Source organism: Rhinopithecus bieti, unplaced genomic scaffold (assembly GCF_001698545.2).
Source record: "Rhinopithecus bieti isolate Rb0 unplaced genomic scaffold, ASM169854v2 scaffold_28456, whole genome shotgun sequence".
NCBI classification, from domain to species: domain Eukaryota; kingdom Metazoa; phylum Chordata; class Mammalia; order Primates; family Cercopithecidae; genus Rhinopithecus; species Rhinopithecus bieti.
In genome coordinates this window covers 545,304-571,307 of record NW_016812403.1, presented here as the reverse complement: position 1 = coordinate 571,307, position 26,004 = coordinate 545,304, and the positions used below count along the sequence as shown (strand labels likewise).

Here is a 26,004-nt window from a genome sequence, read left to right as displayed (position 1 = left end):
AAAAAGAAAAAAAAAGAAAAAGCAAATTCTGTAAGGGAAAGACACCATTAACACGTTTTACACTTCTCAAAACTCAAAACTGGGCCGGGCGCGGTGGCTCAAGCCTGTAATCCCAGCACTTTGGGAGGCCGAGACGGGCGGATCACGAGGTCAGGAGATCGAGACCATCCTGGCGAACACGGTGAAACCCCGTCTCTACTAAAAAAATACAAAAAACTAGCCGGGCGAGGTGGCGGGCGCCTGTAGTCCCAGCTACTGGGGCGGAGCTTGCAGTGAGCTGAGATCCGGCCACTGCACTCCAGCCCGGGCGACAGAGCAAGACTCCGTCTCCCAAAAAAAAAAAAAAAAAGAAGACCCTTACCTTTGGGATGATTGTTGTTTTTAAATTATTCCTAAATATTTGCTTTGTCCCTATTGCAAATGCTCTATTTCATTGCCATTTCTAACACATCATTGCATTTAGAAAAAAACTGCAGCTTTCTATCTATTTATCTTGTATTTAGCTACCTTCTCAATTATCTAATAATTTTAGTAACTTTCAAACTAAATTTTATTGGATTTTTGGTTAATAATTGCATAATTTGTAAATAAACATATTTTTGTCCTTTCAAAAAACAGCTGTTTATTTTGAGCAGTTCATTTTCTTGTCTTATTGAGTTACAGTCTCAAAAAATGTTGAATAATAATGATAATAATGGACATTCTGTCTTAGTTCCAGTTTACGGAAATAGCTTCAGAATGTCGCGTTTATTTATTTTCTGTTGGGTTTTGGTAAACAGTCTTAACAAATTGAACTAGTTTTCTTCTATTTCTATTTTGCTTCATATTTTATTAGTAATACATGCTAAATTTTATCAAATGATTTTGGACATATATTACTATAATCATATTTTGTTCCTTTATTTGTTGATGTAGTGACTCATACTGATAGAGTTCCTGATGCTGAATCATGTTTGTGGTGTTAAAATAAATCCTCCTTTGTCATGGTGTATTATTCTTTTGATACTTTTTTCATGTCAAGATAGCCAATATCTTATTTCAGATTTTGCACTCTTATTCAAGCTGTTCTGTGAATGTTTTTTCTTTTAAAATTCAATCTTTATAAGGTCTGGGAATAAGAAAATGCTGGCTCATAAAACAAACTAGGAAGCTTTCCAAGTTTTTCTCTTGTCTGGAATAGTTTAAATAACATTAAAATCATCTGTTTTTCAGGTTATATAAAACTCATTTTAATGTAATCTGTGCCTTGTGGAGTTTTATTTTAATTGTGATAAAATACACATAACATAAAATTCACCATCCTTACCATTTGTAAGTATACAGTTTAGCAGTGTTAAGCACATTCACATTTTTGGGTAACCAATCTCCAGAACTCTTTATCTTGCAAATCTGAAAATGCTATACCCCTTAAATTCCCCATTCTCCCCTCTGCTGAACCCCTGCCAACCACCATTCTACTTTTTGTCTCTATGAATTTGACTACTCTAGGTACCTCATATAAATGAAGTCAAACAATATTTGTCTTTTTGTGGACTGGCTTATTTCACTTGGTATAATGTTCTCAAGGTTCATCCATGTTGTAGCATGTGTCAGAAATTCCTTCCTTTGAAAGGATGAACAATATTCTTCTGTATGTATCTATCACATTTTGTTTATCTGTTCACCCATTGGGGAACACTTGGGTTGCTTCCACCTTTTGATTATTGTGAATAATGCTGCTATGGACATGGATGTACAAATATCTCTTTGAGAACCTGCTTTCAATTCTTTTGGGTATATTTCCAGAAGTAGAATTGTTGGAGCATGTGGTGCCTTGTGATATTTTAATAGCATAGTTTTAATATCTTTTTAAATGTATTCTGTTTATTGGCCTATTTGAGATTTCAACATCTTCTATGCTCAGTTTTGATAATTTTCTACTTTGCTTGAAGTCATCCATTTCTTCCAGGTTTTTACATTTATTTTCATAGGCTTACTCATATTATTGTTATAATTCTTTAACCTTTTCTGTACCTGTGATATATCTCTTTTCTTGTATCTAATATCATATATCTGTGCTTTATTTTCTTAACTAGGTTTTCATGGAATTTTTTTTTTTCCATTTTGTTAATCTTTTCAAATAATCAAGTGTTGGTTCTAATATTCCCTTTTAATTACCTTTTCTATTACTTGTTTATTTTCTATTTCATTATTTTCTGACTTCATTAATTTTCTTCTACTTTTTTGGTTCAGTTTGTTCTTTTCTAATTTCTTAGATTAAATATCTAGTTCATTTGCTTCCAGTCATTTTAAAAAATATTTCAAGCATATGAGGCTATATTTCTTCCTCTGAGTACAGCCGTGTTCCATAAGTTCTGTCTGATATGCTGTGTTCTCTATTTTCATTACTAGATTGGTAATTTCTATTTTGATCTTATTTTGATCCAGTACTAATTTAATAGGATGTTTCTTAATTTTCAAGCAGTTTATGCTTTTAGCTTTGAAGTTGGCTTCGTTTGACATTAATATTGCTGTTTCTGCTCCCTCTCTGCTTGCATTTTCTTGGTCTATCTTTGCCCATTGCTTTATTTTCAGTCTCTTTGTCACCTTGTTTTGGGAGTATTTCTTGTAAACAGCATTTGGCTGTATTTTATTTTTAACTTACTCAGACAATCTGTTTTTTGATAGGGAAATTCACTCTCTTCATGTTTAGTGTAACATACTGATATACTGACCTCCACTGCCATTGGGAAAAGCTGGCGGTTGCACCAGGGACAGCTCCCCTATTATTGTTCTGATCCATTCTTGCTCACACAGCCTTTCCCTTCATGCCAGTCATGCAGCTAAGACAGGTTGGAACATAAAGGCAAAAAAATGCCAAATACCAGATCCCACAATTTTACGATAATTAGCCCCAAATTCTGATGTTCCAATTCTATCCAGGACCTTCCTCTCCAAATAGTTGTGAGACCTAGGAATGCTTACCCGTGTGACCCAAGCGCCTTCTGGACACCACTAGATTTTGAGTTCTGGATAGTCATTTTCTCTCTAGCAATCCCAGGGTTGGGAGATGGGGGATGATGGATTATGAGAAGAGATGCCGTCTGTATAATTAGAGCTGCTGCCTGATACTCTTGCCATCTTGCCTGAGCTGCTGTTAATGCCACCAAGTTGCTGATCCCAGCTGCTCTTTTCCTCTTGGCCCAGCAAGGTAACACCTCAGCTTCTAATGACCAGCTGTTTCAGAGGGCCTCCCATAGCCAAGCTGCAGGGCTCCTAGTGACCCAGTTTCTCATTTGCACCACTGCCCTCTTCTTCTCAGAGCAGGGGTGAGTTAGGCCCCACCTTGCACCATACTTGGAACTATTATTCCCTTAAACTCCTGGCCTTGCTTCTCAGTCTAGTCCACCCATAAGGATCTCCTCTCATTGTCTCTCTGCCAGCATGGCCCCCATTGAGGATCTCAGTCCTCATGATAGATCTGTCCCTGTCTCAATCCCAGCTGTGGACTGAGTTCAGTGTCTTTCACCAAGAGCTGGGGCCCCATATAAATGCAGAGATAGAGTGGGGCATCTGCTTCATTATCTGTGATCACCTCATGATGTTTACACTCTCTGAACTTTCTCTTTCTCTCTATGAAAACCAGGAGGCTGGTCTTTTAAGAGCTCACATAGGCCCTTGCTGCAAGTGATGGTGGGAACAGGGAGTCTGGGTGCTTACGCCTCAGGCTGGCTTCTCTGAGTGTGAACTCTGGCCAAGCAGAGACACCCAATTGCAGAGCCCTGCTAGTCTGTATGGTGCCTTTGTGCAAAGTAGCAAAAGGTGTCCTCTTTGGGTGGGTGCAGTCTGTGCCAGCTACATGGTTTGGAGGGTGAAGGGGTACAGAATTTCAGGCCCTACCAGATGCCTTAGTATGTGGAATAGCCAGCACCCATCTAGGCAGTCACTCCTGGGGAATTGAGAGCAGCTGATTTGGGAGATCATTCTGAAGAGTCTCTCTGAGCACTCCTCCTTTCTTCACCAAATTAAATATAATTCTTGCAGTCATTTCACAAACTTTCCCAGACACTATGTGGGTCTGTTTGGGAGGATGGAAGAGAGCGGGAGGAATGAGGATGAGCTCCCTCCCTTCTCTCTACCCCTCAATCAGAATGTGCTTTGATAAGTGGGGGCTTGGGGACAGTATAAGGGTGACTAACTGTGCCTCCCTTACCAATTAAATTTTTAAAAAGCTGCTATGGAAGGAGCGAATATTAGTTTCCTGATTTATAAAGCCAAATGGATTAAGCTCATTCATTGCCCGAGGAAACAAAAAGGAAATCTTCAATACCTCTGTGCACATTGAGAATGGGAACAATGCCGGTCTTTAGGAAGCAGAAACCTAATTTGGGGGAATCAATTACCCTCTGTGTCCCTGCCTCTGTGGGCTCTCTCACTGGCTCTCTCAATAGATTTCCTGGGAGGTAAAACGTGGAGAAGTTCATCAACCATAGGCACACCCTCAGCACAGCCTTGAGACAGGAGGTGAAGAATTAGGTCTAGGGTGGGTGGAGTTGGGGGTTCCTGGGCGCAAGGGTGGGGTGGGGAGGGTTTGGGGATAAAAGTTGAAAGTGGGGGCGGTATTGAGAGGGACAGTGAGAGGGCAAAGTGGGGGGTGGTGGTGGGAACCTGGGGTTTATAATTGAGGGAGAGCAAAGCCCAGCCGACGCCTGAACAGGTGACAGGGTGGAGAACACTGTGGCCCAGCCTGGGTCCAGAGTCACCACCGCCTCCTGATCCTCTCAGATTTCTCCTCTGTGATCTGCACTTTCCCCCGTGGGGCTGAGCTTGCCGCGGAGAATGGCTGGGCAATAATGAAAAAAGAAAGGGGATGGGGCGCCTGCCATGGTAGCCGCGGAGTCACATTCACAAAATCACACACACAAGCCCTCTCACGATCTCATACACATTCCTGTGCGGGGCCCCAGTCCGGGCCCACAGTCCCCAGACCTAGAGTCACGCCCAGCCTGGCGCACTCGTTCAGAATCACAGGCACGGAGCCCACACTCCCACCGGCACACACACACCCGCAGTCGTCCTACCCCCACCCTTGTCTCGAGCTCACACAGTGGCTCACTACCCCACACAGCCCTCACTCTGGCATGCGAACACACACACACACACACACAGCTCCTCACACGCACACACTCTGGCTGTGCTTTTGTGTTTTGTCGGAATTAATGAGAAAAGTTCCCGTGCCCTGCGGGTAATTAGTGTCCTTGGAGTTAAATAAGCTAATGGCGGGCACCTCTGGCCCAAGCAATTATGTTTGTGTATTGAATAATTGATTCAATGGGGGGGGGGGGGAAGGGCCGCTAATCAGATCTGAGCATAATGAATTGATTTAATTAACAGGGGAATCTGAGGGGCCCTGGGAAATGCAGCCTTCGCTCGGCTGAGGCGAGCGCGGCCCGCACGGAGGAAGGACGCGCGCGCGGCTCAGGCTCCGGCTGCGGCCCGGCCCGGGCAGCGGCTGCTCGCTAGGCTCCCGCGATCCGGGCCTGACCGTCTCGACCCCTCGCAGGCCCCCTAGTCCCTCCTCCTGCGCTCCCTGCCAGCGGGGCTGCCCTCCGGACTCCGGTCGGTCTGCCCCCGTTGGCAGCCGCGGCTCTCGGGACTTGGCACCAGCGCTGGGCCGGCGGGAGCAGAGCAGGCGGCCGGCGGCAGGAGTCGGAGCCGCTAGCCCCTCAGTGTCCTCGGCGCTAGTCCGGTTGGAGCCTCCGGGACCATGGTGTTGGACCAGGAGGACGGTAGGTGCCCGGCGCGCGGGGCTAGGGGCGCGGGGCGGAGACTGCGGCGCTGGCCCTGCGGAGTCCACCCCGCTAGCGGTGGCAGCGCCCTCAGCACCCGCGGGCCCCCTCCGGCTAATGGGTGTCTTCCCGGAAGCGCGGCGGCTGGATGTGTGCGCCGGTGCCGGGGTCGGCGGTGCCAGGCTCGGCGGTGCCAGGCTCAGCGCCAGGGCTTCATCGGCGGGATTAGGAAGTCTCCCGGTCCAACGAGGCCGCCAGCCCTGCGCGCTCCGGCCAGGAACTTTCTCACGGACTCTTGCAGCCTTGCGGGCATCCGGAGCGCCTCCGCAACCCGCACCGCGGGCTTCCAGGCAGTGCCCACTGCCAACCAGTCTCCCAGCCTCTCTGGGTGTCTGCACATTTCCCTTCCGCACCCTACTGCGGAATGGATCCCCGTGGGAGGGTAGGGGTGCCCACAGATCCTGCAGGTGCAGGGGTGAGGGTGCTGTCAAACCAGCAGTGTCCCTGCGGTCTGGCAATCCATAGCTTCGGGATGGGTGACATTGCCTCCGCCCCTGGCAGGGCTGGGGAGGGAGCTGCCATCCGTTCACCCAGCCTGGTATGTTGGGAAGTGCCGCGCTGGCTGGGGTAGGTGGGTGGGCAGTCTAGTCCAAAATATCAGGTCCAACTAGAGTTGGTTTCACCTTGAAGTTAGTGAAGTTTAGGGTCCTTCAGGTTCCTTCAGCTGCCAGGTCCTTGGTGGTAATTTGGTATTAGTAGGCTTGTAGTCCTTTTCTTAAAGAGCCCCACGCCCAAACTGCAGTCAGCTTTGGACCTCACAAAATTTCCATCCATCCCTGGGTCCAACTCCTACACTTTCCACTGCCAGTCTCTTGGAAGAAGTCACAGCTCTGGCTGACCCAGAGACCATCCGCCACGGAGGCTGGGACAATCCCTTAGTGCCTGAAGGATGAAGTGCTGGGGCAGGAAGCTGGGAGGTTTGGGACTGAGAGGCAGCCTGGCCTTCCTCTCTACCCTAGCTAGTCCCTTGACCCACCCTACCACCACTCACTATAGTGATCAATTGTCCTTGTTTGCTCAGGGCGATCTCAATTTTAGTACTGAACATTCTGCATCCTAGGAAACCCTTGAGTCACAAGGCAAACTTGGACAGTTGGTCAGTGGGCACCCACAACCTTTTCAGGGCTGTGGTGCAGGGGTAGGGGAGATTTCTTTGCTATGGTGCAGATTTGGCTTGGGCCTCCATAAGGCCTAACAATTTATAACTGCAGCTTACAAGGAGATCTGTCCAGGCTCTCCAGAAACCAAAAGAGGAAAAGTTTGCCGACTGTGCACTTCTTCACTCCAGCGGGTTGCAAATTTCTGTGCATTGGCTGCTTTTGTGTAAGTAGGGGGAAGGGCAAGGCATCTGAACCTGGCCAGCAGGCATCCTGATTGCACTGCGAAGTCTGTAGGTTTATTCTGTCCTGTCAACTGTGGTGGCCACAGAGAAGGGGTCCTCATCTCCCCAATACCTCTCTGAGCATCACCTGTGTGGCTAGCCTGTAACTCCATCTTGGAGGCAGCTGCATTGTGTTGGGCGCAGGCCCTCTGGCTGAGGCACATCTGGCAGTCTCCACCAAAGAGTTCTGGAATATCTAGTCTGCCTGGGCCCTCAAGCCCTGCGTCCCACTATCTCCCACCCCCACTCCTAATGCAGGAACTCTTCCTCAGGACTTTCCTCCCAGGTGGAGGGGCAAATTGCTGGGACCTGCCCAGATATTTGTAAGACAGCCAGTAGCATCTGCTTTCTCCTCAAACTAACCTTGGGGATTGGTAGCTGTCCTCTCCCTGCCATCCCCAGAGGCATTTCAAGGGCATTTTGGAGCACTCTTGGCTTGTCGAAGTGAGGGTACATGCTCATCACCTGTGGAATGTGTTGGGTGAAAACTACCTCCCACAGCCCCAGGGGATCGGAGGATTCCACTCTGGTGGTGTGGGCGTGTCCCTGGACCTAGAAGCAGCTTGGGTGGGGTGAGCATGGGGGTGGGGTGAGTATGGGGGTGGGAGTTACTTGCTTGCCCGTGAGCGTGAGCGGAGAGAGGACATCAGATGGGATGAGTGATGTTCCTATCTGCCTCTGTCAACCCAGCAACCCCCTTCCTGGCTGGAAGCTCAAGCCACCCAAACCCTCCACGACTTGCTGTGAAGGTTCCTCTCCAGATCAGTTTGGGAGTACCATGCTCACAACTGGGGGTGCAGAAAGAGCCACCTATGGGCACACACAGCACCAGTCCCCTGCTGGCATGCCCTACCTGCTTCTGCAGCCCATTGCTGAGCACCCCAGGCCTGCTCTGGTCTCTGGGTTTGGGGCACAGGGCCCTGACTCCCTAAAGAGATGCCAGCCATGTGGCTGCCAATTAGGTACCTTGGAGGCTGAGGTGAGCTGGTATTCAGACAAACTCACGGACAAGAGAGTAGAAGAGTGGCCACAGCTAACCCATTCCTGGTTTGTGGGTCAGGGCCAGTCCCTGAAAGTGAGAAGCCGCCCCTGGACGTCAGTAGTAAGGCTGCATGCAGCCCTGATGGAGTGAATGCCTCCAGTAGCACAGAGGTTTCTACAGCAAGAAGCTGCCGCTTGCCAGCCTGTAAGGCCCTGTGCTTGCTACACTGTCTAGCTCCCAGCTCTGGTGGGTGTGAGGGGCTGGCACCAAATATGCCAGTGGCAGCGGTGCCAAAGCCTCCCTCAGACCCTGAGGGCATGGGTCTGGCGGCAGTGGCAGGGGAGAGATCAAGCTCGCAGTCCTGAGGCATGCTGAGTCTGAGCAAAATGATATATTTAACATCAAATATACTCAAGGACTATTAGGATTAAGTATTCAAGATGAGGGGGAAAGTGAAACCCTCTGAGCTGCAGATGAGGCATCTCATTAGAAGTAGTGCTTTTCTGTTTTCTCAAAGCCTGACTTCCATGCCTAGCAGAGAGGAAGATGGCTGCAGCCCCCTGCCCCCCAACCCCTGTCAAGCACTGGGGCCTCCCAGGGTTTAAGGGGTAAGACCTAGCCTCCAGGTCTCCTTCAAACCAGATAATCTCCCCCAAACCCCCTGCATTGTCTGGAGTGCCACAGTTTACAAAGCCTATTAACATGCATTAGCTCACCTGATCCCCACAACAACCATAGATGCAGGAAGAGTAAGTCCCCCACTTCACAACCAGGAAAACTGAGGCCCAGATAAGGAAAGAGACTTGCTAAGGTCCACTGTTGGTAATTGGCAGAGATGAGATAAAATCCCAACTGGTGGCCCTTCAGCCCCTTTCCCTTTCTCTGGGTCTAGTCCTCAGAAGTGATTGCCAGGACCAAGCCTCCAACACATCTGTCTGGAGTCCTCCTTGAACTGGAGAAAAATCATTATTTCTATCCCACCCGGGAACTCTGTACTGTCTAGGCAAAGAAAAAAGACTTCGGATTTAAAAGTAGGTGGCCTTCCGGCCAGGCACAGCAGCTCACGCCTGTAATCCCAGCACTGTGGGAGGCCGAGGTGGGTGGATCATGAGGTCAGGAGTTCGAGACCAGCCTGGCCAATATGGTGAAACCCCGTCTCTACTAAAAAAATACAAAAATTAGCTGGGCGTGGTGGTGTGTGCCTGTAATCCCAGCTACTTGGTAGACTGAGGCAGAAGAATCACTGGAACCTGGGAGGCGGAGGTTGCAGTCAGCCAAGATCACACCACTGCACTCCAGCCTGGGTGACAGAATGAAACTCCATCTTAAAAAAAAAAAAGAAAAAGAAAAAAGAAAGAAAAGAAAAAAGTAGGTGAGTAGGTTGCCTTCCTAGGGTAGGCAGCCAGAATATCAGCCCCAGGATTCTGGGGAGAACCAGGGTCCAGGACAAGAGATGGACACTATCTCTTTTCCTGCCTTATGAGTTACAGAGCAAGAATTGTCAATTTCATAATAGTAGCAGGAATCTTTGTTTTGTTCAGTGCTGTATCCCCAGTGCCTTAGAACTGTGCTTGGCACATAATATATGCTCAGTAAGCATTTGTAGAATGAGAAAGGCTTTCAAGGCCAGGCCTTGGCTTACTTCGAGAGAAATTGAGATAAGCTCTCCCACTCCATGGAGTCAGGATGCTTTTGGGGATGCTGCTGGGGTCAGGAGTAGTGCTATAAGACTCAGGGTAGGATTGTTTGTGCCCTGAAGACGGTTAACTTTGCCAGACAATCCGGGAAGCAACCAGAAACCCCGGGAAGAGCTGGTAGGAAGGGAAAGGATGTGATCAGAGAAATATTGCGTGAAGAGGAGACAAAAATCAAGGCTGAGGGCCTGGGAGTAATACATGGGGTGCATCCTCCTGACAAACATTGAAGACCACGACTCTGGGATCCGAGGAGAGACGCTCACTGGACCTAGATGCCTCCAGGTGGCGCTGCGGAGCCGGGCAGCCGTGCGTCTCCACTCCCCCATTAACCCGGGAGGGAGGGGGCCTCGGGAAATGTGTGCATTTATTCAGTAGCAGGAGTGCAAACCTCATACATTGAGGGAGAAAGGCAGCGGGAGACGGCCGCGAGATTCCCCCATCTCTTTGAATATAATTTTAGATTGAGATTCAGATTAAATCCGAGGGGAAAACACTTTATGAGGCTGAAAGCTGTGTCGTTGCCAGAGCCAGGGTTATGAGCTATCAAATGCAATTACATTCAGACAGATTATACTGGGCAAATTGAGCCATTTAGAAGGTGAGAATCAAAGAAACGGCTCTGATCCTCTTTTCCCCCTTCTCTCTCCCTCTCCCTCTCTCTCTCTCTCTAAATTGCAGTTCGTAGTTCCTTGCAATTCTGAGGCACAAAAGTAGGTGAGACTGCTTTTGTATCTGCGAAGTGCTTCACTCCTGAATGTAATTCTAGCTGAGTGCAATCTAGGTTAAGAGCCGGACAAGCGGGTAATTAGAGCCCGCTAGCTGCCCGAGGACCAGCCGCCCCGCCGAAGCGCGCCCAGAGTCGGCGCCCTTCTCCCGGCCGAGCCTAGCTGCGGCTGGACACGGAGCGCCCGAGATGATGGTGCTGGACAAGGAGGACGGTAGGTGGCGGGCGGGGTTCTCGACGCCCCTCACCCCCTCGCCCCCTTGCCCCCCGCCGCGGCGCGCAGGCACACAAGCGCGGGAACATGGGCACACACCTGCTGGCCTGTGCGGGGATTGCGGGGCGGGCGGCGCGCTTGGGACCAGGACTGGGGCAGGGGGAAGCACCGGGGGATAGCCGGGCGGAACTTGCCCGGGGAGAAGGTGGGCGAGCCCCGGGCTGCATGCGCCCCGGGCCGCACGCCGCGCGGACCCCGGCCGCGAGCCTAGGAGCTGTGCACCGGCCGTGTGCTGCGCCGCGGGGCCTCGTGGAGGCTCCGGCTCCCCTGCGATCTCCGCGCCGCGGCGGTTCGCTTTGAGCATTTCGTCTCTGCGGCTGCTGCTCACACCGCAGCCATCACCCTCGCCCCCGCCGCCGCGTAACCCGAGAGGCGCTGAGCGCTGAGCAAATCAGCGGCTTCGGGGAGAATCGGACTCCAGAGCTCGGAGCAAGCGGGAGCGCGGGAGGACGCCGCGAAAGCCGGGGTGCCCAGCAGGCGAGGGGAAGGCGGTTTGGACCCTCGGGGCACATCTCCATGAGAGTGACTCGATGAGAAAGAGAACCACCTCTTGTGCTGGCCCGCTATCTCCCTGTCTCTTTGGGCGCGGAGGCGGGAGTTTGGCCCAGAGGAAGAAAGTGTCCCACCGCCGGCCAGTAGCACTCGTGCGGCGGCGGCTGCGAGAATGGCACGGATCTTCCGTGATCAAGCCTCAATGCGCCCTAGAAAACTGCAGGGCACGGGAAAGGTCGGAACAGGGGAGCCCATAGCTGCTGGAAGCCACTAGCAGGTGGTCCCATAGACCCCAAAGCCTTCCTGGCAGGGAGTGCCCTGCAGTTAAGTGTCCTAGAAGGTTGGGGATCCCAGCCCCCTTGAGGGGAAAGCCAAGTGGGTGCCCTAAGATGAGTCCCCAGCGTCAGGAGAGAGGCAGTACCCTGGGTGTCCCAGGACCTCCGGCCCTGTAGGTGAGGCCTGTGTGTTGGTGGTGTGGGGGCATTTGTGATTGTTGCTGTCCTCGCTGCTGCCGGCGTTCTGCGATTGGTGAGGTACCAAAAGGGTAGGTTTGCTTTGAGTCAGCGAGAATCCTCTTAAAGTGACTGTAGTGGCCATCCTCTGACCTTCCACTCAGGAGTCTCTGCTGGGCCCGTTCCCGCTGGACCCGTGCCCTCTGCCCCTGGGGCAGCGTTGTTGTTATTGATGTGACCAGTTGGTGAAAACGCAAAGCTAAGTGACTTGATCAGGGTCACACAGGATGCTCGCATTGCTGCTGCCAGGTGCTGATGCCCCCAGGCTGCCTACCGCCTTCTGAGACATCCAGCAGGGAGGTGGAATTTGAAGTATCTGGCCTGGGGGTGGCATCTAGGAGGCTCTGTGGCTCTCAGTATGCCTGTAGGAAGAGAAAGGATGGGGGAAACCTCAGTGCTTCTAGGCTAGCTGGGGTGGGACATCATCTTCAGTATATCTTCTCTATTCACAAGGACCCCTTCCTTGGAGCCCCATGTAGGCCATCGGAGAACTTCATATAGAATGAAAAGGAGAAGAAGGGGTCTGGGGTCAGGCCAGACAGGGAGGGAGGAGACCTTGATTTAGTGCCTTTCATCACGAACTCCTCGTGTTACTTTGGAACAGTCATGCTTCACTTTCCCTCTTGGTAAAAATGAAGGGCTTGGAGAAGCCAGGGCAGAAGGCACTTCCTTGGTACCTGGGGATACTGTCACTATGGGGAGCACGTAGGGTTCATCTTTAGCAGAGGTTATTTGGCATGCTTGGCTCCCCAGGCCCAAGCCAGGAATCCAGAAGACTCAGGCTCTGTACATGGGAGGCCTCAGGCCAGGGAGATTGGTCTCATGCCAACAAGATGACACCCCCTACCTGCACCCAGGATCTTGCTCTGCCCAGGCACCTCATGATGCCTCTGGCTCTGAGATAATACAAAGGGTTTCAGATGAGCCTTGAGTGGGAATGGATTTCTGGAGTTCATTTTAGCCAGCTCCCTGCCTCCAAATTGCGGTGTACCTCAAGCACCCTGGGCAAATGTTTCTTCTGGTTTCTGTTAGAGCTGTGAAACAGAGCTCCAGATGCCCCTGCATCCCCAGCCTGTCCAGTCTAAACAATATGGTGCCCACTACCATGGAGCTGCTGGGCTCTGGGGTCTCTTACAGCACAAGCACAGCCACTGGGGTCCTAAGCAGCCACCTATTCTTGTCCTGCCCAGCCTATAGCTGTCTTTCAAAAGCAACCTTTCTGCTCATGTGTCTGCACTCCACTCCCGGTTAAGAGGAGTCTGGCCTCCCCTAGTTCCAGGAAACCTTGAAGATGGCACCTTCAACTGGGGGAGGGAGAAAGGTTCTGGATCCACTCATCTGCTCCTCCAAACCAACCACCTAACTCCCTGAACACTTCTGCCCTCTCAGCAGGTGGCTATCTGAACTGGGTGGCAGCATTCCCCCACCCCCCAGGTTCCCCAAAGAGTGCGTTCCCTGCATACAGCACCTTTTGTCTGGCTGCAGCAGGGACTCAGGGCTGCTATTAACCACCCCCAATGCCTTTTCTCCACCTGACAGCATCTTGTCGGGAGAGGCTGGGGCTCCTCTGGTTGAAGTCGGGTCTGCCAGCTGCCGAGGACCAAAGCTCCCGCTCTGCTGGGCTGCAGGGCTTTCATGTTGCACTTCTGAAAGATAATAAAATATCAATCGTTTTGCCGTAGCAACGGGTTTAAGAGACTTTCTGAAGTATTGAATCGTCAGAAAAAAAATTTTTTTTTTTTTGCTTTTAAGCACAGTGCATTATTAATAAAGTAATCCATTAGGTCGAGCAGTGAAGGGTCACCACAGAGATGGAAAGATCTGTTTTGCAAATGGTTAAACTTTGAGTTTTAAGATTAATTGCTTTCATTTGGATGCTTGCTCGTGGCCTAGCCATCTCCACTTTACTGGAACTCAGGGTCCGGGCTTTCTAAATGCTGCTGGGTCTGCCTGTCAGCGAAAGGCAGCTGAGCTCCAACTTTCCCGGAGAAACGGCCCTTCTTCCCCTGGCACCTGCGGCTTGGGCTGGCACCAGGCAGTGGGCTTTTGGGGAGGGTTAAAGTCCCAGGGGAGCAAAGAGAGCTACAGCTCTGAACCCTACCCAAGTCAAATGAGCCCTTGGGCTGTTTGAGAAGAGGCCTTTGAGTAGGAGCAGACAGCAGAGAGTCTGAGAGGGCCCAAGAATAGTGAGAGCTTTGGTATGTGGGGGACTGGGCAGGAGAGGATGCTGGGGCATCCAGCTGGGGATGCTGGGATACTCTCAGGTGCACACAAGAGAAGGGCAGGGCTGGGTATAAACGGTCTTTGCAAAGGCCCAGCAGGAAGGTGGGGATGACCACAGGAAGCAGCAGGCGGGTTGTGGAACTAACACCAGACATGATTCCTAGAGCATTTTTAATAAGTAAAAATGCCCAAGAGAGTGAAGCTGGACTGAGGAGGACCAGACAGCGGAGTCTTCAATTGTTAATGACCGCTAGGAGCACAGCCTCCACAGCTGACTCAGTTGATCCACCAGAGCCGGCACATGGCTATGCTTGGGTACGAACCAGCCCTTGCTGGGCCACCAGTAGGATTTCCTAGGATAGACCCTCATGTTCTAGGCCACAGAGAGTCCTGGAGCCTCTCCTGGCAGAGTGTGCTCACCACTGTCCCAACCCTGGAGAGGCAGGCAGGCCCTAAGGCTGTTCCATGCCAGAGACCCTAGCCCATCAGCAGGAAGGCAGAGCCAAGTGGACACTGCTGCCTGCTGAGGCCTGGTAAAGGCCTTGTGAGTCTGGCAGGGTGGGAACCAAATCGTGCACTTGCCCAGTGCCTAGAAGCAGGGGAGTTGGAGGGTTACCATCTGCATCTACCATAACCAGCCCCAGCGGCAGCCCTCCTTTCTGCTGGGAATGAGGCATCACATCCTGAGCTGCACATACAGCTGCTTCCCCTTTCTGCCCAAACTTAGCCAGGCAGAGTGTCTGTAAAGATGGGTAACCCCCCCCCCCACACACACACACACACACCCGAGCCTTGGGTGAAGAAGCAGGTGCTTCTCTGTTCCCTGCTCTTCCATTCATTTGCTCACACAGAGCAGCACTAAGAGGGGGACAGGGAAACAACATAAATTGGTCTGTCGTCCAGAATCCATGTCTCACTAATGTACCCAGATTAACTCAACTGTAAATTGTCTCCTTGGATGGTGGTGTCTTGCTAAAAGTTTCCCATATGATTCATGATTTGGATTGCTTTTAACGGCTATTGGCTAAGCAAGCCAGTGACTGTACAAGGTGATGCAATTGGCATTAGTGAGGGGAGGCACGGGAGCGTGTAATGCAGTCAATACTGCATTAACTACTGATGCCCAATTACAGAGAGCAGGAGAGAGCCTTTCAGGAGCATTAGGACTGGGGGAAGCTGAGATCACTGGCTGCTGCTCGCCTAAAAGCTTCACCCTTTGGATGCCGGGGCTCAGTGCTGGCATGGCCACTCACTTGGCCTCTGTGGTTGTGGGAACTGCCTTTTTCTCTTGCTGTCTGTTTCTGAACATGTCCCACAAAGATGCCTTTAGCACATGAAAATGGACATTTCCCTAGAGCTGGGACCTGCCTCTCCCTCCCGAGAATTGATTCCTTACTCCACCCTGTGTCACCCTGTGTCCCAGAGTCAGACCAGGCGGCTGCCCCATGAGCTTCCATTTAAGGAACTTCACAGCAGGCCCTATTTGTGGGCAGCACCAAGAGGAGGTCTATTTTGGTCTCTCACCCTTGGAACAGATGGATGATTGCCAGTGAGCACTGGCAGTTGACTCCCTGTGGTCATGGGCAAAGGAAACACGAGGTTCGGCCATGGCCCAGGGCGAGGCTGCCACAATTGGGAGGTGGCTGTGGCTAGACAGGTTGTGCTGTCTGAGCAGAAGGCAGAGCTGTGATGGTACAGCTAGGGAAGGCTGGGGGCCAGTGACTTGAGCCATGTTGGGGTCTAGAGCAGATGCAGGTCCAGGGAGTTAGGAGATCCCTCCAGAGCTGTGCCCCCATGTAGCAGGGAGGCCAAGGCCATTGCTGGATCCATCTCCAGGGTCCAGAGGGTCTCCCAGAAAGCTCTATTCAGGGACACTGAGAAGACTAGAAGATGTTAGGGCAGAAGGTAGAGGAAAGGACATGGGTGTCCCAGTGAGCCAGGTACTGTTTGACTTGCTGCCACCTCTGTCATTGCACTAAGCTATGCAGGTCCAGTATGTCCACTGTGATTTTGTGTTCCACGCCCACCCAGTGTAGAGGTTGCTTGCCTCCAAACCTTTGCCTCTCTACCTTCTCATCTCTACAGTGAGAATAGCCATACCTAATTGGCAGGATTATACTCAGGATTAAGTGAGATACTGTCCATGTACACATTTGATGAGCCAGAAAGCCTCATGGCTGTGTGGAGCAACATTGCTCCGTGTTCAGTTACAGTATGATCTGAAATAACTCTGTGTCCACTCCAGTGCTTTGTTCACTGGTAAGCACTGGGTCTGCACCCTCACTCTGCCAGTTTATTTATCATGGCCCTTAATCATTGCTGCCTGGGAGGCAGGCTGACCTCACTACTTGCCCACGTCCAGATCCCCACGGCAGGTGGCACCTTGGGAAGAGGTCTCTAAAACCACTCTTTGCAAATTCCTCCATTTATAAGTAGAAGTCGAGGTTCAAATAGGGCAAAAGGGCTGCCTAGGGTTCCATGAGGAATTGGAGCCTAGAGCATCAGCATCTTTTTGCCATGCCTTCTGCCCTAGCCCTGAGGCGTGATGAGGCTGGGTAGTAGAAAACTCTGATTACAGCAAACATCAGCTGGACTGGGACCACGGACCACGTGCTTGGGTGTCCCAGTTTTACCCCTTGCCAGCCTACTGACAGCCCAGAAGATACAGTTCTATCCTCAGATGTAAGGTGAAAGAAGCTGATGGACACTCACCTGTCCTGGTCCTTTTGAAGTGGAGAAGCCCCAGAGGTTCCTATGGGATGTATCCCATCTTGCTTCCCTGTCCTGTCTGGAGTTGGAGGACATTGAGACATGCAAGATGTCCTCCCATTCCCAGGCTTAGCTCTTTGTGGTGCTGCTAGAGTGAGTTTTCCTGGCAGGCCCATATTTGGGATTGGACTACACCAGTGGAGTCAACTTGTCCTGGCTTGCAAGATATTCTGTGCATCTGTTCCCAACTCTGAGTTCAAAGACACTGCATTGGTAGCTTGAAATCAGCCACAATTTGTACCATGGACATAAGCAAACTCTACAAATCAGGGCGTTTTCCCAAAGACTTGGTTGTTAAGCATGCATTAGCACATCACCGGATTGCATTCATCTGGGACTCTGGACCTACTTTTTGTCCTCTGCTACTGCCATTCTCATCTCACCTACTATCTTTCTCCTGGTGCTCATTAAAACCAGTCTGACCAAACCTCTGCTACCCTGGCATCCTGCCTGAGGCCTACTGCTACTTTGACCATCACACTAAACTATGCAGGTTTAGTATGTCTACTCTGGTTTTGGGTTCCATGAAGACTCAGCATTTGCCTCTATTCCCTTGCTCCGATGTCCTCCTTGCCTGACATGCCCTTTCTCCTTTAGTTGGCTGAGGTTTCTCCAAGACCATTCCAGACCATGCTCAGAGACACATCCACCAAACCTAGCAACCAGTTTGTTCACCACTGGTGGGTGTGTGTTCATTTCCTGTTCTGTCTAAGGCAGGAGTCCACAGTAGCTGATACAATTAGGGGAAAAGTAAAAGCAGGTGGTGTGAGAGGAGTGAGTAGGTTGGTTCAGGTTGCAGGGGCAGCTGCCCAGTGTGAAGGCCCATGGGCTCAGATCACTAGCTCCTCCCTCCGTCCCTTCCCCTGGAGGTCAACTGAGCTTTCTTGAGTGGCCTCCTGTCTTCAGGTGTAGTCTGCGAGCATGAATCAGAAAACCTGGGTTTTGTCCCAGCTGACTGCTGTGTGTCTTCAGGCAATGCACTGGGCCCCAGTTTTCTCATCCCTACAAAGGGTGAAACACCTAACTAGCACTTTATGTCCAAGCACACGCTTGGTAAACCAGAAAGTTTCATGCTTGTGTGAATTGACATTGCTCTCTGCACAGTTACAGTATGATCTTTTGGCTTTGGCCTCTCAGCCTTTAGGAGTCATAAAACACAATAGCTATCATTATACTGAACCCTTACTTAAAAGTGCGGCATTGTGCCATCTATATGTATCAAGTAGTTATTGCTGCGTAATCAGTTACCCTAAAATGTAGAGCCTCAACACAATAAGCATTTATTTAACTTGAAAATCTGTGGGTCAGTGATTTAAGCAGGGCTTGGCTGAGCAGTTTTTCTGGCTTCAGCTGGGCTCACTCGCACCTGGAGGATGGAGGATGGCTGATCAGTTGGATGCTGGGCGTGAAAAGACTGTGAGGCCCTCATTAGCCAGTAGGCTTGTCTGACTTTTTCTTATGGCAGAGACCAGTCCAGAAGGTGTGGAAGCACACAAGGCTTCTCTTTTTTGAGACAGTCTCACTCTGTTGTTCAGACTGGAGTGCAGTGGCACAATCACAGCTTCCTGCAGCCTTGACATTTTGGGCTGAAGTGATCCTCCTTCTTCAGCCTCCCAAGTAGCTGAGACTATATCACCATGCCTAGCTAATTTTCGTATTTTTTGTAGAGATGAGATTTCACTGTGTTGCCCAGACTGGTCTTGAACTCCTGGGATCAAGCGATCCACCTGCCTCAGCCTCCCAAAGTGCTGGGATTACAAACGTGTGCCACCACGCACCACCGCACCTGGCCTACACAAGGCTTCTGAGGTCAAAGTTTGGCACTGGGATGTTGTCACTTCTGCTGCATTCTATTGGCCAAAATAAATCACAAGGCCAGCCCAAGTTCAAAGGGTGGAGAAGCAGATTCTGCTCTTGAAGGTAGGAGGTGAAAGTCATATAACAAATGGTGTGGCTATGGGGAAGGGTAGCGAATTGGGGTCATTTTTGTAATCAGTCCACCAAGCATCTTCCATGTATAATCTCATTTAATACCCCTAAGAACCTTAGGAAGAAGCTACTATTACCCTTATTTTACAGATGAGAAAATTATTGTACAAAGAGATTGAGTAATTGGTTCCAGCTCCTACAGCTCAAGAGTGCTAGAACTGGGCTGTGAACCCAAGCAGGTTGACTGCAGAGTCAGTGCGCTCACTCTCTGTGCTCTGTCTGCTCCCTTTTCCAGCTGTCAGACGTGAGGATGCAGAGAAAGACTCTCAGAGTTCAAGGAAGGGTGAGGAACCTTCGAGATGACTTGGGGTGGAAGGAAGCTTGCTATGGGCAGTTTGAGGGGGGCTGCCATGGGAGCCCAGCTCTATTCCTCCCAGAGCAACCCTGGCAGGGGAGGGACCATAATGAGGTCAGTCCCCATTGCCTCTTTCAGGTTTTCCTCTCTGTCCTGCAAAGCCACTAGACAGCTTGAAAGGGTGTGATGCTCTGTGTTCCCAGAGCTGACTTAGACCTGGGCATATATGCAGATGCAGTGAGGTGAGAATCAATTCATTGGTTGGCCCCTAGCCTCAAAATGGGGTGGTAAGTGGGCTGGTGAGAGGCCTGTGTACATTCATAAACCAGCTGATTGAAAAGCAATATTTCAGATAAATACAAGCCAGCGATCTATCAGTGGTTGTAATAAAACCCAGGCTTCAGGCTGTGATTTTATTTTGAAATAATAAGAATTGCTTGATTCTTTTTACTTGAGTTACCATGGTAATTCCGGCGTGGAGCAGTGTTATATTGATTTAGAAAGTGGACAGTAATATTTCTTTTGTGTTATTCTGTTTCTAGGCCTTGATTTCTAATTTCCACTTGGAGATTACTTTTATAAATTTCTTAAGTCCTTCCACTTTTTTTTCCTCTCACAGTATAATTTTCCTCTCATACGCTGCTATGTTCTGAGCTTATTGGTTTGCTCTTATTTTAAATTAAACTTGCTGGTTTCAAATATTGAAATGACATCTTTGTCTGTGTCTGTACTTTGGTTTAGCAAAATATTACAGTCTGATGCTTTCTGCTTAATAATTTAAGGGAGGCATTCTGTCGGCCCTCACTGGGTGCTGATAACTTATGACTCAACCAACGCAGGCCTTAAACTCCTGACATTTTAATATTGTGTGGCAGGAGTGGCTGCCCTTCTTCTCTGAGTCTCAGTGGGGAAAAATTCGTGTGGTACCCCAGAAGGGAGTTTTAATAATTCAACTTTGCTGGTTGGCACGATGACTTGATAGAGAGCAGGAGGGAGACCCACTCTTGCCAGACAAGTGGGAGCAGCGCTGGCCTGGGCTCCTGCAGTCCTGCTCCATCTGCATGTCCTCTCCCCTCAATCTTTAAAAACCCTAATCCCTGACGACAGTATCCAGGAAGGACTGAGTGGGGCTACCTGTGGGTGCCATCAGAATGTTCAAACTGTCTGATTCTCAGTTTTCCTTTTGTAAAACAAGCGGAATTAGCATGGGCTTTGAGTCACACAGGTTCAAATCCTGTCTCTGCTGCTAAGTCATCCTGATGAGTAAATTCTACTAATAATTTCAAGTAGTAAAATGGGTATGAACACGGTTACCTTTTAGGTCTGTTGAGACTTGATCAGGCAAAGCTTCTGACAGTCTTGCAGATGACTGGTGTCATTTCCCTGTCCTCCCTGGGGTACTGGTTAGAGCAGGGGAGACAGGGGAAGTGGATGTGTTTTGGAAAACTTGCCCTGCTCCAGACAGGCCTGGAGTTCCCAGCCCTGGGAGGATTGCTCTTTGGAAAGGACTCACGGCTGTGGCTCCTTGAGGATGTAAGGCAGCCTCTCCCACTTTCCTCTTCTGCCCAGCTGAGGGCAGGGGGCCTGGGTAGGGCAGCTGGAGACAGGGCTCTGTCCTCTGGGCTCCTCTCCTCAAAACACTCCACCTCAAGGCCTGTGCTCTAGGAGGAAGTTCACAACAACATGGGTTGTGAGGCAGAGAGCTGTCTGCAGGGCCCCCTCTCAACAGCCTGAGGAGAGGGCCCTTCTCTACAGAGTATGTATGCCAGTGTGACAGTGTATTAATTATCTACAGCTGTGTAACACATTACTTCCAAAATTAGCAGCTAGAAACAATACCCACTTTTTCTCTCATTGCTGTGGGACAGGAATCTTTACGGGGTTCTCTGCTCCGGGGTTTCTCTCTGACTGTGATCAAGGTGTCACCTGGGGCTGTGGGTTCATCTCAAGATTCATGTGGGGTTGTTTCAAGCTCAGTAATTTAGTTGCTGGCAGAATGCAGTTCCTCACGGGCTGCTAGACTGAGAGCCTCCATGCCTTGCTGGCTGTGGTGGCCATGCCGTATGGGCCTCTCCAACGTGGCTGCCAGCTTCCTGAAAGCCATTGAAAGACAGTGTCTGCTCACAAGAAGAAAGTCTGTCTACGAATCACAGATGTGACATTCCATCACCTTTGCTGTGTTTCCTTCCTCGGGAGCAAGCCACTAGGTCCAGCCCACACTCAAGGAAGTGGGGCAGATGACATAAGGGTGTGAGTGCCAGGAGGCAGGATCACGGAGGACCATCTTAGAAGGTGGCCTGCCATGAGAGGCCAGCCTCTGGAATAGTAGCTGCCTCCAGAGATAATGCCTCACCAGCTCCATTCCCAGGAGGCCTCCTGGGTCACCTCATGCCAGGGAAGGGCACAGATGTCTCAGAGTCTGTCATTTCATCTTCACAACACCCTTGGGAGGCTAAGAGGACAAATACTAGCTCCATTTTGCAGAGGACTAGGGACTAGGTTGTGTCCAGAGAGGAAAAGATGCTTGCCTGGGATACCCCAGCAAGCTGGCATGTGGAAGAGTTCAGGCGAGAACCAGGCCCCGCCTGCCATGAGCCTGGGGAGGTGGCGGTAAAGACACTCGCGGGCCCTCCCTAGCTCTAGCTGTGGGAGGGATGGTGCTGAATATGTGCGGACACACACATACTCTCACACACACTCTCACACACACACCACACGCACTCACACATTCACACACACACACACACACACAAAAACATGCACTCCCACATACATGCATGCACACTACACACCCACTACACACCCCCATACACACCACACACACACCTATACACACACATATACTCACATACACACATTCACACACACATGCACACCTACCCACACAGGCAGACACATGCACTGTCTCTCACACACACTCACACACACACACACACACACACACACACACACCTGGACCAGGGCTGGGAGCTGCTGTATTTTGTTCTCACAGGTGGTCAGTTTTCCAAGGCTGGGACGGCCCTACAAAGCCACCCCAGTGGGGTCTATCACCCCAGGGTCTCCCTTCTCAGTCCGCCGGGATGATACCCGCAGAGGAGGTGAGGGTGGCTCCTTCCTGAGCCAGCCTCCCCGCTGCTGTTGGATTGAGGGCCCCACCTCTTTCCTGGCTGTTACAGGGGCAACGGAGGCGGCGTTTTGAGGCAGCCTGGGCAGAGGTAGTGTCGGCAGTTCCTCACGTGGGAGCAGGGTGGAGGAGGCTCTCCTGCGGGCTGGAGCACTCCCGTAAGCAGGTTGGTGAGCACGGGGCTGGGCGCCAGAACTGCTGCATCCACATCCCAGCTCTGCCACCACCTCACAGTGTGTCCTTGGGCTGGTCCCTTCCCCTTTCTGGGTCTTGGTTTCCCCATTTGCATTCCCAGAGTGCCTGCTGGCTTCATACCCTGTGGCGGTGTATATGGAGACATGACTATTGGGGAATGGGTGTGGCAGGGCCAGGCCAGCAGAAAGGAACTCCCAGTGAGGTCTCTTTCTCTTTCATTGATCACCTAGGGTCGGGACACAGTTTCCCAGGTGAGAGCATCTGTAGCCCTCAGCCCTCCACACTTGGTCTTGTCACACTCAATCCAGGAGTAAAGCCCTGTCCCCTGCTGTTTGCAGGTAAAGTCTCAATTAGGAGGCAGAGGGGACCTCTGGAGTAGGTTCAGAGACTCAAGGCCAGTGAGTGGAAGTCATAGCCTTGGACTGAGAGTACCCCAGTCAATTACATCCTTTTATGGCTGGGGAAACTAAGGCACTGAGAAGCGTCTGCTTCCTTTCTCAGCGAAGTGTCTCTGAGATACTTTCTGAGTAGAACTATCTGTGCCCAGCAGACGCTGCATCCGACTGGCATGGGGCCTTGAGGCTGCACCCCAGCTCTGTCAGTCAGAGGCCATCTCTTCCAGGCAGCCGCTCTCCCCCAGCCAGAAGCTGTTTCCCGTCTGTGAGGCATCTTCTTGGCAGGGGCCAGGGCTCTGGGGAGCAGTGGGCAGTGGGCAGGGCTCCCTCAGGTACCTGGTTCCAAGTTGGTACTCCACCCAAAGGCAGAGTTCAATGCTTTGACCTGCCTTTGTGCCCTGAGGATGTTTTCATGCTATTCTTTGATCCTCAGAGTGCTTGTCAGATCACTGCTAAAATATGCCTTCGACGTGAGCATAAGATCTCATTAGTATTATTGAGATATTATTCTCCAAAAAAAGATCCACGAAAAAATTAAAATTGGTTGAAATAATTAACACAAAGTAAAACTGGCAACAACTAAGACTGCACCTGGTAAAGGATGTTACTGACTAAAAATTGACAGAAGAATCAAATCTTCCTGAAAAATTTAGATCTGCTGAAGTTGGCTCAGGAAACATTTTCTGGTAGAAATAATTGCCAGAAAAGAAATCCCAACAGTGGCAAAAACTCTAATTTGTGAGATTTGATGTGAGCCAAAAGCTGATAAGCCAATAGTCACCTTTCACAATTTAAAAATAATTGATCCCGATGAAAATAATCTCCACAAAATTCAAAAACAAATGCGGAAGGGTGAAGAAATGGTTTAACATGAGTGAATAGAAAAGTGATCAAGGAATTAAATTGACTTAATGAAGCTCATTAAGAGTTACTTTATTGATGAAAAATTCTCAGTGTTGGTATAATTCTTATCAAAATGTAGATGTTAAGGGCTAGCCCCTACTAGTAGATGCTTAGTAAATATTTGTTGAGCGGATAATGAATGAATGAGTTTATAGGTGAAGGAGGTCAGGAGAGGATCAGAGAGAATCAAAAGGATTCCTTTGTCCCAGAAAGAGAACAAGGAACCCCAGGTTCAAGACTGCAGAGGCCATTGTGACTGGAGCTTGGGGCATCATCAGTGAGGCTGCAGGGTGGTCAGGGCTGGCAGCGCCACATTGTGCAGAGCCTTGCAGGCTGCGGGTAGCAGTTCCAGTTTCTATACATCCTCAGGGAGCGCATGTGCAGGTTTGTTACATGTTACATGGGTATATTGCATGGTGCTGAGGTTCAGGGTATGACAGATCCTGTCACCCATCAGTGTCTGTTGTTCTCATCTTTATGTCCATGTGTACAACAGGACACCTTTGAATGGCTTGAGGTAGAAGCAAGATTTTTGCTCAAATTTACATTTCATTAAGACCATTTGGATTACTCTGTGGAGAGCAAATGGGAGGGGATAAAACTAGAGGCAGAGAAAGCAGCACATGATGGGGAGGGAGGGGTTCTTTTTCAGCTGTACAGACGGACCTCTCCCCATCCCTCCAGCTTCAGATGGCCCCACATTCCTGCCTGCCTCCCTTCAGTTTCCTCCGGAGCTTGCAGACTGGGTCTGTGCAGGGTGAGGCAGGTGGGGGTCTGGGTTGGTCAGAGGAGGCAGTTGAGGTTTAGGAGAGAAACGGTGCTGAAGCTGTGGCCTTAGGAATGGGAGCTCATCTGAGGTCTTCTGGTGATCAAGATCCTGGCTGGAGCTGCTCAGCTCCCTGTAGCAGGGCTTGAACTTGTGGCCAGAGCTGGAGTTGAGCTCCAGGGAAGGTAGACCAGAGGCCCTGGCTGCAAGCCTGTCCTTGCCCAGCTTTGTCCCTGACGCCCTTGCTTGCCCAGGCCAGCTTTGGCCTGAAGGCTTCCCCAACCCTTCACTTCCTCCTCTGCTGCTGTCATGACTGGACCATGATCCTGCCTTTCTAGGCTCTAAGGGAGGGAGTCAAAAACTGTGGGCCTGAGGCAGGTGGGAGGACACCAGGACTGGGAGGCAGCAAGTCCAGACCTATCCAGCCACCCGACAGTCAGTCCCTGACTCCTCTGGCCTCCTATGATCTGTCTGTAAAGTGTTTCTTGGCCCTCCCACTCTGGGCCAATGTTCTTTCTCCCAACTGGCTTTCATAAAAGCTGCTGATTCTGGGAAAGAGGCATGGCTCAGGGTCTCCCTACCCTTACCTGTTTCTACTCTAGTCCACCCTCGATTATATTCAACTAGGATCAGTCCAGAGAAGAGCAGAACTTGTTTGAGGCCTCAGAGCACCTCCGTGTGGTCTGGGAACTATGCCTAAGGTCTTGCCTCTGCAATGAGCTGTCCCTCAGGGGAGAGGTCTGTAGAGTGGTCTGTCTGTAGACTGAGGTGTCTATAGTGGTGCATGGTACCATTCCTGCCTGGCTGCCCAGGGTCTGGAGACCCACCAGCCCACTCCATGCTGTCTCAAGGGCACACACTCTTCTCTCTGTGGTCCATACTACTGGGAATCCTGCCCTCCCTTCCATGGTAAAGGCTTTGGACTCACTCTCCCAAGAAGAGAGAACCCCCAAGAGCACCAGCTCAGACACACACAGATGTGAAATCTTTAGAATTCTTTGAAAGCGACAGCAGCGGCATGAGGACCTGACCACTTGCTGCAGGGGTAGCTGTCTTTTGACTTGGTAGGTAACAAGCATGAACTGTGGATTTCAGTCCTGCTCTGCGGTCCTCTGACTGTGGGCTCTCCGGCAAGTCTTGTTCTACCACCCACTGCTACTGGGTGTTATTGGGCAAACCACTTAACTTTTCTGAGCCCTGGTCACATAAGTTAAGACCTACAACATCTTCCCTGTCCCCTGCACAGAACTCAAACGAGAGAAAATGTTTTCATGTGTGTTTTGGCCTACCCAAGGAAGTGTTGGTGAGAACACAGTGGCTGCATAAAGGGAAGGGTACTTGCAACATGCACTCCTGCCACCCCTTACCTTGAGAGGGCTTCTCATCCCTGGGCCTCATAGAACTTTGGGAGAGAAATTTAGAGAAGTTCAAGAGTAGTTTCCCTAAGGGGCAACT

The 26,004-nt window shown here is 50.5% G+C and overlaps 1 protein-coding gene across 4 annotated transcripts in view; it reads left to right on the top strand.

The window, feature by feature from the left end:
- The first annotated feature begins 5,207 nt into the window (after positions 1-5,207).
- The window catches only part of LMO1 (LIM domain only 1), a 44,909-nt gene continuing 24,112 nt past the window's right edge, over positions 5,208-26,004 (top strand). The window contains exons 1-3 of one of the 4 annotated variants that reach the window (XM_017896377.1): positions 5,208-5,224; positions 5,374-5,768; positions 10,567-10,826. In XM_017896377.1, coding sequence (XP_017751866.1) covers positions 10,802-10,826 — 25 coding nt within the window. In that variant the 5' untranslated portion in view covers positions 5,208-5,224; positions 5,374-5,768; positions 10,567-10,801. Of the gene's footprint in view, positions 5,225-5,373; positions 5,769-10,566; positions 10,827-22,437; positions 22,457-26,004 lie in introns of those variants that run through there. The other 3 variants (XM_017896378.1, XM_017896382.1, XM_017896381.1) reach the window with 3 other exon arrangements.